The sequence below is a fragment of the Culex quinquefasciatus genome, chromosome 3 (genome assembly GCF_015732765.1).
Source record: "Culex quinquefasciatus strain JHB chromosome 3, VPISU_Cqui_1.0_pri_paternal, whole genome shotgun sequence".
NCBI lineage: Eukaryota > Metazoa > Arthropoda > Insecta > Diptera > Culicidae > Culex > Culex quinquefasciatus.
This window is the reverse complement of record NC_051863.1, coordinates 31,057,270-31,071,651: the sequence shown is the minus strand read 5'-3', so window position 1 is coordinate 31,071,651 and position 14,382 is coordinate 31,057,270. Positions and strand designations below refer to the sequence as shown.

Genomic DNA, 14,382 nt, shown 5'->3' with positions numbered 1-14,382 from the left:
TGAAGATAAAAATATTTTTTTTATGTTTTTCATATAAACAATCGTCAGTTTATGATTTTCGCTTTTTTTTTCAGAAAGCTAAATTTAAAAATCGGGCTTCGCCAGACACACGGCATATGTCTTGAGAATTTTCACCTCAAATTACAGCCAATTCGGTCTATCCCATCTCGAGATATCGTGGCACCCGTAAATCAACTCAGTTAAGGGTGTTTAGAGAAAAGCGCTCACAAAATTTGACAGTCAGCTTTGCGCATAGCAAAATTTTGAACTTAAATCGTCTCTTGCTCAATTTAATCATAAAGTATCTTAAGGAAACTATTAGGAGTGATCGAAGATCATGTTTTTGGTGGATGAACTAAATTTTCTGTAATATGATTTTTTTTCTACATGTATGTAACCCCTTAGTGCACGTCTTTCACTAGGTGTTTTCGGAATTGCAACAAAATGTTGCATGGAAAAATCTACTTTTGGCACCTTTTTTTCATAACTTATTTTTATTAGGTCCTTTTAGGTGCTGTGACCAGGTTGTAACTGACGAGGGTTACTTGGTCCAAGCGGGTCTTGCAGGTATTGAACCTGCCGATGTACTCGGAGAAAATGCCCAACAGCTCAGCTGAACTGTAGAGCACCTCCCCGGCTTCCTCCTTTGTGGTTCCAACGTCTCGGGAGCCACTGCTTCCTTGGCTTTTTCCTGCGGGGCGAGAGCGATCTTTCAATTTTCCGTGCGGAACTGCGCCCGGCAGCGGAGGGAACTCCGCCGGCGTGAACACCGGAACTGCTGGACTCTGCTTCTCCGCCTTCCCTGCCGGCGGTTTCGGTTTCGACGCCTGCTGGCGCCTCTGGATGAAGTCCGCACGCTTGGGGCAGCTGCGGTCCGTGGTTTCGTGAGCTCCAGAGCAGTTGGCACACCGCTTTGGCTGGGCTTCCTGGACTTTGCACTCGTCCGTCTTGTGGGGACCCCCACAGTTGTTGCACCTCCCCTTGATGTGACAGTTCCTGGTTCCATGACCCAGCTGCAAGCAGTTCCTGCACTGGGTCACGTTCGGCCGCTTGTTCCGGTAGGCCTCCCACCGGATGATAGTGCTTGCCACAACTTTCATTGCAGAGAGCTTCTTTAGATTGGTGTATCCCTTGGGGAAGACCACAATGTACGGAGTTTCGTCCACAGTGAACTTTTCTTTCCGCTTGATGACATGCACCTCCAGCGCGTCCAGCTTGAGATCCCTCTTCAGCAGGTACTTGACCTCGTCCGGTTTTAGTTCATCAAGTAAACCACGAAGAACTACCCGATGATTTCGTTCGCTCCGCCGTTCGTGGGCGAGAATTCCACTTTCTTCCTCTGGAGAAGCTCCTGCAACTTGTCAAAATCATTGACAGAGAAGCAGGTCACCTTAGTTCCAAATCGGGTTTGTTTGTAAATCGGGTTGAAACCAAATTTACAACTTTCCACTATTGCCACGAGCTTGTAAAAATCCGTGGTGCTCTTCACCACCAAAGGTGGTTGCTTTTGTTTACCTGCCGACTGGCCGGGTGGTGAAACCGCCGGGGCGTCTCCTCCTCCTGCTGGGCTGGCATTGTTGTTGTTTTCGTTTTCCGCTAGCGGGCTGAACTTGTTGTTATTGACAGGGTGGCCACTCAAGTCGGGAAATCGGGAAAGTCGGGAAAAAGTCGGGAATTCGCCAAAATCCGCCAAAAATCGGGAAAAAGTCGGGAATTTATGATTTTTTGTCAAAAAGTCGGGAAAAGTCGGGAATTCTGAGCATACTTGTTTGAAAATTATTTTTTAACCCTTGAATAATTTTGTACAATTTTCAAATTGAATTCACTCATTTCTGTTCTAGTAACTTACTTTAAATTTAAGGTTCTTTGCACTATTTCAATATATTTGAGTATGGTTTGAGACATTATTTCACTATTTCAATATATTTGAGTATGGTTTGAGACATTCAAAATCTTATTCATCAAGTCTTTTTTTATGAATCAAATGATCGCTATTAATTTTTGTTCATAAAACAAGAGGTAAAGTTAATGAAAAACTAATATAAAAATAGAGCCTAATGGCCAGCTTAGAATTGTGATTCTATTTGATTTTGTCACATAATCGAATATTTAAACTTGAGTTTGGCAATGGTTTTTTTGGATAAATATTTGTAATTGTTTAACTAAATTCATTGAGTAATTTAAAATATGTTTTTTTTTTCAAATGTTGCCCTTGAACTTTTTTTGTGAGTATGGATAAATCACCTACCATAGATAAAGCTTGATTTTCAGTTTGCGGAAAACTTAAATATCGAATAAAATCCGAAATTGGAAAACTTTTTTACGTTTTGAAAACATAAAGAAAATATTGAAATTGCAAAAAAATCCAAAAAAATTTGAGTTATTGCTTGATTGTTTAAAAAATTGTCTCTTCAAACATTTTGCTTAAAATAAGTGGGAAAACATAAAATCATATCAAACTGAATTTTCATTGAAAAAAAAAAACAGTTAAATACTGCATACCATATCGATAAATTAACATTGATTTAAAAAATCAATATCAAAAATTACAAAATTAAAAAGGGAACTTGGCAAAAACATTTTCTTTTATGAATTCCTTGAAATTTTTCTAAATCCTTTTAATGAATAATAACAGCAATTATTTTTTTGCGAATTCTTTGATTTAAAATGATGATGAAGTTAAACAAAAATATCAAAAACATTACATTTGCCAATTTAAAAAATACCATGGAAGTTATAAGTATTGTTGTACTTTTGATTATTTTTTCAAAGACTAATTGTTTGTGTTTCTACTCTGAATCATAATAATGAAATTACATTTTTAAAGTTTTCTTTATTTGTTGTTTAGTTTCTATATTTACAAAATAATACCTACACTTGGGTTTTTTAATTCATTGAGATTTTTTTTTCGGTTGTTAATATTGACTTTTCTTATAGAAGGTTTTTTGTTTGAAATCATTCTTTAAATAAGAAATTTCTATGTTTTGAGCATTCTGGAAAAGTCTGGAAAAAAGTCGGGAAAAAGTCGGGAATTTGAAAATGGAATTTGAGTGGTCACCCTGTATTGAGCACATTCTGCTCCTCTTTTCCTTCTCCGACGACAGCTCCGGTGATCTCAGGGGTCTTCTTCCGCTTCCGATTTCCGGGGATGAGTTGGAAATCATCCGTCTCGGAGGTCTCTTCCACCTCCATCCGTCAAACAACTCGAGGCACGATGCCTTTAGCGCGCACGTCACACACGTCTACTACTTTTGGCACCTTGTTGCCAGGGTTACCAGGTCTGAACAAAAAAAAATCTGTCAAAACAAAACTGGAAGTAAACTGGCAAGGCACTTTCCAGAAAGTAATGAGCAACATTGTGCTCAAAAATGGTATATTTTCACTTTTTATACATTAAGGCTACCAACTCTTGCTGAACAAAAATCCGTATACTTTACCGACATGACACCATGGTATAACAAAAAATGTCCAGGAATTATTTAGATAAATTTGGAATTTGGAAATATTTTTGTTAAACGTTTAAAAGATTACGAAATATCAAGTTTGCTTTTATGAATAATATCTTTGTCAGAGTTTTTACGAGCTTCTAGAGCTTATATTGGAAAGGTCCTATAAATACAAGCACAACACAAGGTTTTCACAAGCTTTAGAAAGCCTTTTGATCTTTTATTTGATAAATATGTTTTGTAAGGAATTTGAAAAGAACAATTATTGACAATCAAGTTTGAACTGAGGAAAACCCGGAAAATTATGCAAGTTATCTCTTTAAAATCAAACTGACAGTTAAATAAAAATGTCTAATAAGCAAAAGCTTTGACCAAATCAAAAAAGCTATGAATTTTTTTAAAAAGTTTTTGAAATTCCGTACAAATCCGTACCATGCGAAAAATTCCGTACAAAAATTCCAGCCTGTTTAAAATCCGCGGAGAGGGTCGAAAATCCGTACAGTTGGTAGCCTCATTATACATTATAGCTTCACGAAATAAACATCATACATCAATTTAACAAAGTCTGGAAGCATTAAATTATACAATTTGTAACTCGAAACATCTGGCAACCTGGCATCGCTGGTTGTTGCATAAACTAATATTTCGATCCAAGGTTTCAATTATTATCAAAGAATCCGTAAGAGCTTTTGATGGATTTATTTTTTTTTTCTATAAATTTGATGTTAAACATATTAAACAAACCATTTAATTTCTGTATTTGCTGAAGAAAAAAAATGTACAATTTTAAAAATGTGGTAGAAAAACTCTTGCATTTATTCCCTCCGTGTAAGCTCCAACCCAAAACATCGCCAGTCTCAGACTGACTGACGAGAAGTCTTCATCACGCCCCGCGGACCGACATCCGAACATCCGCCGAGAAGGTCGCACGCGTGTTTGCTATTTTTAGCCAGACTGCAACTCCCACCCGCCCAGTCCTGGCAGCAGACTTTTGACTGTGCAGAGACCTATTTCCGCCCCGTCGGTCGGAGGAGGATCTCGGCGTGCGCCACGCCATCTGTTATCGATCAAACTTTTTTTTCCGCCCGCTGCTAAGGGAATTATAAATTCCTCACGTATATATTCCAAATTTCCGCACATAAAACAACGAACGAAAAAAAAATGACACATTTATTAGCCCTAAACAGCCGAAGGTAGTTTGTCAATTTGGTGTTTGCAGTCGCAAGGACTTCCAGGGCGCGAGTCAGTCGACCAAACAACCAACGTAGATTTGGGAGCATTCCGGTGCCAGACGGTCAACCGAGCTGGCCGCGCTAAGTAGGATTTTTCCCCGGAACCGGAAACGATATCATACCGGCACCCGGTACAAGTTGAACGTTGTTTTGACGAGGTTTGGCAGATTGCACAAGTACGATTAGAGAGAGAAAATAAAAAGTTCAGCTCAGCGTTTCATGACTGGTGGCCATAAATTACCCGCGAAAGTTCGATTCCCAGAGTGCAACACACCGTTTGACGAAAGTGCCAAAATTTGCATGCGCAAGAAAGTGTCGAGGGCAAAATCTAGATTTATGCGGGATAAGCCATTTCGACAGCTCGCCGAAGAAGGTTCTGCAAGTCCTTGTGGATAAGTGTGCCATCCGATGTGGTGGGCAAAAATCAATCGTCACTAAAATAAAAACGTCGCTGCTAGACTAGCGACACCACGGATGTTCAGCATGGAAAGCGATTAGGAAGGCCAGAACCGTCGTTGTCTAGGGGAATAATCAAACAGGATGGGGGACTTTGGTTCGGGTAAGTAATTAAAAGCTTCTTCGGCCTTCTGGTATGCTGTGAAAAAAAAATACTGAATAGTCCAAATTGATGTAGGGGAAATTCTCGTATCTTTGGCAGGTTAAGCTCTCGCTCCTAACTCCATCCAATTTGCTGGTTTTCACTATTTAAACAACTAATTTTACAAAACTTATGATTGAAACTTTCTTGCTCACTTCTAATTCAGCTAATTATCACCCGATTTCAGTTGAAAACGCTTTTAATTAGCTTTAATTGAATGTCAAAGTTCTGACCTGCCAACATTAGAGGCACGCTGGAATTAGATGCTGTTCCACTATGTATAATATCAACGATTGTATTTACAAAATCGCATATCATCTTCACAACATTAAGAAACAACCTTTAATGATAACTCTGGATAATTTGTAATATATCGATATAATATTGCCTTGAAACGCGTAATGCACTTCTAGAAGCGATTAAAACTAGCTGCATCATTTTAGTTAAAAGCAAATTCATTCTCATACCATAAAGTTGAAAGTGAAAAAATCATGTAAATTTCGTATGATACGAAGTTATTTTGAATTATTTTTCATGGTTTCAATTATGGTATGATTTTAGTTATATGGTTACATGGCCTAATTAATTAATTAGATTAAAATAATTTTCATAGTGTAAAAGTGGTTGAAATCAAACGATATTTTATTTATATTTGCTAGCTAACGTGCTTTAAAAAATTATAACAAACAGTAATTTCTCGAATACTTTGAAACAAATTCTTATCGAACAACTCTTTTTGAATAATTTAATTATATCAATTCAATTTTCAACCAATAAACAAAAATGTCAAATAAATCTCAATGTTATTCCTGGCCGGAAGAGGTGAATATATATGAATGATATAACAAAAAAATCGTTAAAATAGCTTGTCGAAAATAAAATATTTTATATTCAATCCATAATAGCGTTATTTTTGTTGTCCAACATATAAGCAAACAATATTCCTAAATAATAAATAAATAAATATTATCTGAATTAAACCTTGACATAAAATTTACAGACAAACTCAATATGAATATGAAGGTTGAAATTAATTAAATTCTGTAATTATTATTTTTTGTATAATTTCAAATCATTGATGGCAAAAAGGTAGGAAAATGTATACTTACGCTTGTATTTCGGGAATTCCCGGGAAATTTACAAATTTCCCGGGAAACGGGAAATATGTTTTCCAGGAAATCCCGGGAATTCCCGGGATTTTTTTCACGGGACGGATGCTATACGCACATGATCCGGGGTCAAAATCCGACGACCTCTTGCTTGTTACGGCGGTAGACTAATAGATCTTAACTCCAGGGAGCCCTTGTATGACCATGGACATCCCATTACATTCATATAGTAGTCTACCATATGCACTGCGTAAAAGAGGTTTGGGGTGACTCACCACACATATCCTTCGGACGCCTAGAAATGAGCAGAAACTTGCAACAGAGCCCACAAAAGACCCGGGGGTCGTTAAAGTGAATTGCTTTGCTTTGCATATGCACTTATGCTATACGCACATGATTCGGGACATCCCGAAGTACCCATAGACCTTTGAGATACATAAAATTTTAGTAAACAAATAAATTTAAAATTTTTTTTTAAATATTTTAATTTTAAACATTTAATATTTATTTTTATGATCGTACAAAAAATGCTAGCTGTGGACCCCCCGAACTTGAAATCTTTTTTATACATTTGTATTGGTTGTTTCCGTTGTGCTTAAAGGAAATGGCTATGCACCAGGCGCTTCCATATTCTTGTAGATGGCTCATATAATTGGGAGGAGACGCATGGTTTTTTTTAAATTGTACGATTTGAGTTGTTTCCATGTATTTTTAGATCTACATTCTATACATGCAAATAACTCGCATAGGCATTTGGAAGGTGTTAGCTCTGCCGAGCTTCGGTGACCCATTTCTACGCTGGCTAGCCGAGCGCGAGGTACTTCAGCTTTATCGACAAGCCCCGCCCTGAAGAACGTTTGGACCAATAAGATTCAAACGTTATTTAGAACTTCCGAACCCTTGTCAGATGGACAAGGACCCAGCGCGTATATAGTTGATAGTAACAGTATTCCTAATTCCAGTTATAGCTCACTAAGTCGCAAAGGCATAGTGGTTAGCATTTTTGCTTACCAATCCAAAGGACGGGGGATTGAACCCCGCCTCGAGCGACTTTGATTTTTCGTTCATGTTCAGAATTTCAAGATTTATATTTCCTATACTTTCTCGTTGGGAGCAGATGGGAATCAAACCCAGGATCATTCGCTTACAAAGCAAACACCGTAACCAGTCAGCCACGGCCGCTCCTCCACATTCGCGTCAGTCCGCGTGGACATAAAATCAAATTCTGTCGATTGCATCGGATTCGGGGAAGCATTTTCTCTGAGGAACCGATTAGATATCGTGTTTCCCATGACACAAGTTTTGGTGCGTCTCTTTGACACCAAAAATGGAAGGGACTGTAACGCCCATCCGGTAAGAGATATCAAGAAACGGACCTCGAATTCAGGGACAAAAGTTACCCCTTAGGACAAAGTTTCACGCAAATCGAAGAGGAGTCGGGGCAACTGCTGTGTGAGTTGGCGGAGAATTACACACATACTTAGGAAAGAGAAAACTGAAGAGCGAGGACTTTAGTCTGAAATTTTATTTATGACAAGCAAGTCAAAATGATAATTAAAAAAAACAAATAGTCCTAGTCAAACTATCGTGTGTTATTTGTATTACTTTACCAAACTACTTTTCCGTTTTTTTTTTAATTTTGCCGCCTAGAAATTCTTTCCGCCTATTTATTCAAGCCACACCGGATAATGTCTCAAAACCCTGCGCGTCTCCAAAAACATGCTAACCCTATGTACAACATTTTCCACCACCAACAAAGCAAAAGCCACACCCGCTGCCCACGCCAGCATCCAAAATGGTCCGTCGATGTCGCTCAATTTGATCTGAACGGCGGCGTAACTGTTCTGAACGCACCGGGGTCTTTGAGCGTAAAATTTATTCGTATAATACTGTGCTACACCCGTTTCCATCAAACGTCGCACACTAACCCGGAAGAGTTCTTTGAGCGGACTGCCCAGCGGCAGCACCATGTGCAGCGGCCGAAACGGAAATAGTATCACTTCTTGAACTTCGCAAATTTCCTGAAGGTCAAACGATTCTGGGAAGAGGATTGTTTTTAATTTTGTTATTGATAATAAATTGCACTTAATGCGTTTGACAGACCTTGAATTATGTTGTACCCATAAGATACTTCGCACTGAAATGCATGTCCTCCACGTTTTACGAGGGCAAGTCCGGTGTTGGCATCGACAAATCCGTACTTATTGGGCAAAACTTTTTTCTCGTACAATTCAATTGCAGTTTGATCTTTTGTTTTCTAAAACAGAGGGATTTTTTAACGATTAAATTTTAAGTGAAAAAATAAACATACATTGAAAAACAGTCGATTGTAAGAAGTTTCCTCGATCGATAAGTGAAGATCACTTTCCAGCAATTGTTCTAATGATTTAATAGTTTTGGCAGGTAGAACTAATAGAAATCCAAGAAGGAAAGATGAATAAAATTGATAAATTATAACACTGAACAAAAGTAAAGCAATAACAATCATTCGAAAAGAAAGTTGAATTGTTTTGATTGAAACCCCTTGCTGGCAGAAGAATCCAAATATTATCAATGTCACGTTAATTTTATCCAGCACATCAACTCTTGTTCTAAATTTGGTGACCACTAGGAAAGCAATGACGGATGTTATTAGTGCTGCAACAATTGCAAACCACAAAAAGCTTTCAAACGGTTGGAAAAACACGTTCGTCGTCGAGCTGTACTTGGGATGGCGAAAAATGATTATAAATTTAGCTACTGATATAACTCCAACCGCTGCATAAGAACCCAGTCGATCCAATTGTAGTGCCAGAGGCACGCTAGAAATATCCACTAAATTCTGCTGCAACTGGCCCACGGTGCCCTTAGTTGAGTTGGTTCCGAGGTATTGCAGGCCCCAACCTAACGTTATGATGAATTTCATTCTGTGAAATAACAAACAAATTGTTATGTTTTAATTGATTGGTAGGAACATCTTAAACTTACTTAAAATTGTGATGATGACTAAGCAAGTGGGTTATTCTATATCCAAATCTGTCCACAGCCCATTTGTTCGGAGGATCCATGCTTTGTAAATGTTCTTCTAATGTGGTATTCCATTTGACTCCCAAAACCTGTAATATCAATAAATTTTCGATGGCAGTACTTTTATTTAATTATTGCACTCATACAGAGGCAGACGTTATTAGAGTTATGCCTTTCAAATCTTTTCTATTCAGATAAGACTTGGTATTGCAAATCAACTGCAATCCTTCAGCCGGAGTCCATGATCCAATGAAAGTAACGTTCAGTTTACCATGTTGCTTTTTAACTGTGTTGAATATCTCAAACAAGCTATATCTTTCCGCATCTGTTTGATCGTACAACGCAATTGTAACTTTTGAGTCCACATTTAAATTTTGATTCTTCATTTTATCAATGACACTTCTCAGGCGTGCTCGTGAATAGAGTATCCAATGATAAGAGCCATTAAAATATGCATGCTGCGAGCTAAGCTTCAACAATTTCATAACTTCAGGACACTCGAGATCTACAAATACACACATCCTATGATGTCGTGTGCTCATAATCCGCGAATGATATTCGTAAAAGCGATCTGAGTTCATATGCAAAATTTGAATTAAACCAGTAAAATTAGCGCTAAGATGCTTGACAATATCAAATGATGTAACAACATTGCATTGAAGCAATAGTGCCACATTGATTCGTTCTCGTTGCATAATTTCTAAAATCAGACCAGATTGGCTTTCAATAACTGATAGAAAAGAAACTAGGATAAACGATAGAAGCAGCATGTTGCTCGGCCCTTGTTAAACTGCAATGTTTTCAGTCACCGCTCGTGGTAAAACATTGTTTGAATGTTTTCTGCTTTGCCGAATTGATTATTATGAATATTTTACTCAAATTTCACCCTAAGAGTGTCATCGTTGATATCATTGATAAATGATAAGTGGTCTGAAAAAGTGACTGTGTTGATATTGCCTTGACAGTGTGTTCTGGTTTCTTATACTGACACAGTGAAAAACATTATTCTTACTTTTTTTTAGTTTTGTGAAAAGTGAGAATAACAAAAGCCATAAAAGGGAAAAAGTGATTGCGAGTCACGCAGAAGTACTATCAATTCCCGTAGCCTTGAACATTGTTCATAACCAAACAAAATTACGAAGAAATTCATTTATGCCTACGACTACTAATACAGTAATCATTTATTTTTACCTTAATTAAACAGTTTTGAAAACATTTAACGACATGATTATCTAGTTAAACTGAGTTAAATTACAAAATTACAGTTTTTTGAGATTTCGGTCAGTCGATCTTTTTTGTATTTTTTAATCCGAATCTTTTTTGGTGCCTTCGATATGCCCGAAGAAGCCATTTTGCATCATTAGTTTGTCCATTTAATTTTCCATACAAATTTGGCGGCGGGCGGTGGGCGGTGGACGGCGGGTGGTGGGCGGCTGGCGGTGGCGACCGGAAAGCAGAGAAGAAAACTCTTTAGTGGCGGGTGTTTAGACAAGGTAGTCAATTATTTTTGACTTGATGTGGTTCCGTAACGACTGCTGGAATGCACCCTGACTCGCATTTTTACAAACCGTCGGCAACTCGTTATGCAGCTTGCACCCAACATAAGCGACCCTTTTCATACCGAACTCGGTTCTCGGTAGGGGCAAGATGAAATCACCTAGTTGTCTTGTAGCTCGATCATTTTCTGAGGTTTGCTCTCTTATTGGAAACGTTGAAGCGGTGGTAGTGCTCAGGTGACATTTTCGGACGTGGGTCAGCATTTGGAGTTTTAGGAGGGCTCGAAGAGGAAGGAGTGAGTCGGTCGGGTTGGAATACAAGAGGCTAGTTGGGTACAGGTACGGCTTGCGAAAGACGGCTTTGATACACCTGTTCTGTATCACTTGCAGGTCATGGAGGTGTACAGCATAAGCAAGTCCCCAGGTCGTGACAAGGTAGTTTAAGCGGGAGTGGACAAGGGAGAAGTATAACTTTTTGAGGCAACTAGTAGGCAGGAACGATGACAGCTTCCAAAGTATTCCGCAGATTGGAGCTAGCTTCTTTTTCAACAGGTCGATGTGTGTTAACCAGCTCATCGTGTCATCAAGGGTAAGACCAAGGAACGGGTACTGGTTAACTTCTTTAATCTGTTGACCGTTGAAGACTACAGGCTGGCGAGCTGGGAGCTGCTTCCGGGGTGATCGAATCAACATGTACTTTGTCTTGGACAGGTTCATGGAGAGCAGGTTTGTTTGGAAAAAGTCGTCAAGGAGTTCCAAGTCCTGGGTAATCTGGCGTTGAATCAGAGCACAGTCTTTTCCGCGGTAAAAGACCGAGGTGTCGTCGGCAAACAGGCGTGTTGTCCCCTTGAGTTTCAGCTTCCCGATGTCGTTAATGAAGAGCAAAAAAAAATCTTTTGTCGCGGTGTTTTGTTACAATATTTTGGTCCTAAGCATTTTATAAAAGTTTTTCAAAAGTACAATAGTAATATTTGTGTTGATTCTTTAATCATTCCATAAATTGAGTAAGGGCTCGATCCTCACTTGCTTAAGAAAAAGGTGAAGTTTCAAAACAATGGACAGTGAAGGAAATATACTATGTAAAGAATCAATAATAAAAGAAAGATAGTAATTTATGAAGTAGATAAAGAAATTAACAATAGTTAATAAATAGAGGTAACAAACAAGCTTAGATTGTATTGAGGGCAACTTACAGGAAGATGAGAAATTATTCAAATAGATAAATAAAGAAAGGCACAAAATTGACATCACTGCCAAATTAAGGGAAAACAGACAGTTTGTTACAACAGCATTAATTAGTAAATAGAGTGGAAAAGCGTTGAGAAATAAGAGAATCAAGAAAGTAAAATCGAAAACAAATGGACGATAATAAACAGAAGGCGTGTTAGAGAATCAGTAAAACAAAATAAACAGAATATAGATGGTAGATAAAAATGGAAAGAAGAGAAGCCCCGTTCTGCGATGTTCAGGTACATCCACAGCAGTTGACTCAACATACTGCGAATCAAAACAATACCGCCCACAATCACAAATTCCTTTCCTGTGCCACATTGGCGCGCCCCTTTCTTTTAGCCGTCTCAATTCTGACCCGCGGCGGTCAAAGTTTTACGAGCCGTTTCCACAGGCCACCAGCAGAGTCACACTTTGTCATCATGATGACGAAACCAAGCCAACGTGATGGTAAGAAAATAGGACACTTGCAAGGAACCAGAGCTATACTGTCTTGATCAAGAATGATCTAACAGGACTACGGACGTAGTCAGTGACGCTCCTTCCAGGATGTTCCTCGCCTGAGCGTCAACTGAAGAGGTATCATCAGCATCATTCGGCCTTGGCCTGCAATTTTAAATATCACTTCTTGTCACTAAAACTGGATTTTCAAAAAAAACACTATTTTTTTTATTTTCTGGTATGTTTTAGGGGATATCAAATCTTCGGTTGTGTGCTATCTTGTGACAACGACCATTTAGTACTTTTCGAGAAAATCGATTTTTAAAGTTTGGTGATAACTATTTTTAAAACTATGAATGATAGAGCCACACTTTTTGAAGCAATCGGTTCGTATACTATCGCTTAACAAACGCTACAAGTTTCAACTAGTTTGGTTACACCAGTTAAAAGATACAGTAAATTATGTAAACAAAAATCTGAAAACCTCGTGTCACAAGTGTGTTTCGAAAGGGAAATTGTACTACGTGTCGCAAGTGTGACACCGGAGATCTGCAACCACGCCCAGTCGATAGTGCTGGGTAACCATGAGCCGATGATGGTCGTCGAAGAATCGTTCATCAGCAACGTCGAAGCTGTGGATCGATCCCCAAAAGTGTTCGTTAAGATATCGAAACATTTCAACTTCCGAGTTGTGGCAATTGAAGGATATTAAAACGTTGACACGTTCTCGACGGATTAGTTCCAAGATTAAAGATTGAACGCAGGTTAACCCAAGAGGCAAAGTAAATATAAGTAAGACAAAGAAATACATTGCCATCGTAGTTTACACGGCAAATGGATGATATTCCCGCAAGGTAGTGCATATAAGTAACCAATTTATTGGTTTAAGTATGCTAGAAGGACCATTAAGCTGTCAACAGAAGAGTGGTAATTGATTTTGTTGGAAAGACCTGTAGATACATTAGACAAATTTGTGAGTTCCAGTTATAGTTGTCTTTGAACAATAATTAACGAAAATTGTTAGCAAATTACGGCTTCTAGGTCAGGTTAAAACCTTAAAAAATAATGTCATTATGAGCTTTATAAATATGTGTTCAATGTTCCTCAAAAAATTTTGAAATGTTTTGAAATTACGTTGACCATGTTGCTACTCGGGATAATTCTTATTTTCTCTAAGTGCCATGATTTGCTTTACGAGTGTAAAATCTCGGATTTTCAGCAAAATTTTCCACTACGATCTCTGTTATTGTAAAAGGATAAGAATATATCTTCGAATTTCTATGTTTTTTCCGTCCAATAAAAGCCATATTAAATATGCCCTAGAGTGGATCAAATCCGACTTTTAACCGTCCATGGATAATTCTCTACCAACTCACACGAAATCGGAAAAAGTTGCCCCGACCCCTCTTCGATTTGCGTGATACTTTGTCCTAAGGGGTAACTTTTGTCCATGGTCACGAATCCGAGGTCCGTTTTTTGATACCTCGTGACGGAGGGGCGGTACGACCCCTTCCATTTTTTAACATGCGATAATTTGCAGCCTGAAACGGTGATGAGATAGAAATTTGGTGTCAAAGACTTTTATGTCCCGATTTGATGGCGTACTCAGAATACCGCAAAAAAACGTACAGTGAGTCAAATATTTGTCCGTACCCCCCCGTACGGGAAATGTTTGTGATATAAAAGTACATAAAATTCGACTAAAGTGCCATGTTTTATACATCAATCGACGAGGCAGAATGTCCTCTTTAAGACACTGTCATTGGATTTGCAAAAAACTTTTTCTTGAAAAATACAAAAATTGTTTACTGAAAAAAGTCAAAA

At 38.3% G+C, this 14,382-nt stretch overlaps 2 protein-coding genes across 2 annotated transcripts in view; one reads left to right on the top strand and one right to left on the bottom strand.

Annotated features, from left to right (window-relative positions):
• The first annotated feature begins 4,638 nt into the window (after nucleotides 1-4,638).
• The window catches only part of LOC6035000 (cytosolic carboxypeptidase 6), a 28,414-nt gene continuing 18,670 nt past the window's right edge, over nucleotides 4,639-14,382 (top strand). Inside the window, exon 1 of the mRNA XM_038259818.1 lies at nucleotides 4,639-5,237. Within this exon, the coding sequence (XP_038115746.1) occupies nucleotides 5,219-5,237 (19 nt within the window). The 5' untranslated portion in view covers nucleotides 4,639-5,218. The remainder of the gene's footprint in view (nucleotides 5,238-14,382) is intronic.
• LOC6034998 (ionotropic receptor 75a) lies at nucleotides 7,957-10,170 on the bottom strand. Its single transcript, XM_038259821.1, has 5 exons — nucleotides 9,538-10,170; nucleotides 9,353-9,480; nucleotides 8,697-9,291; nucleotides 8,489-8,642; nucleotides 7,957-8,423 (listed from the first exon to the last, which is right to left on the bottom strand). The coding sequence occupies exons 1-5, from the start codon at nucleotides 10,159-10,161 to the stop codon at nucleotides 8,053-8,055; spliced, it is 1,872 nt and encodes a 623-aa protein (XP_038115749.1). The 5' UTR covers nucleotides 10,162-10,170; the 3' UTR covers nucleotides 7,957-8,052.

Coding starts and splice junctions, on each gene's coding strand:
- LOC6034998 (XM_038259821.1), bottom strand. CDS start 10,161: ATGCTGCTTCTATCGTTTATCCTAGTTTCTTTTCTATCAGTTATTGAA. Junction 9,292..9,352: donor AGTCATCATCACAATTTTAA/GTAAGTTTAAGA, acceptor GTTATTTCACAG/AATGAAATTCATCATAACGT. Junction 8,424..8,488: donor TGGGTACAACATAATTCAAG/GTCTGTCAAACG, acceptor TCCTCTTCCCAG/AATCGTTTGACCTTCAGGAA.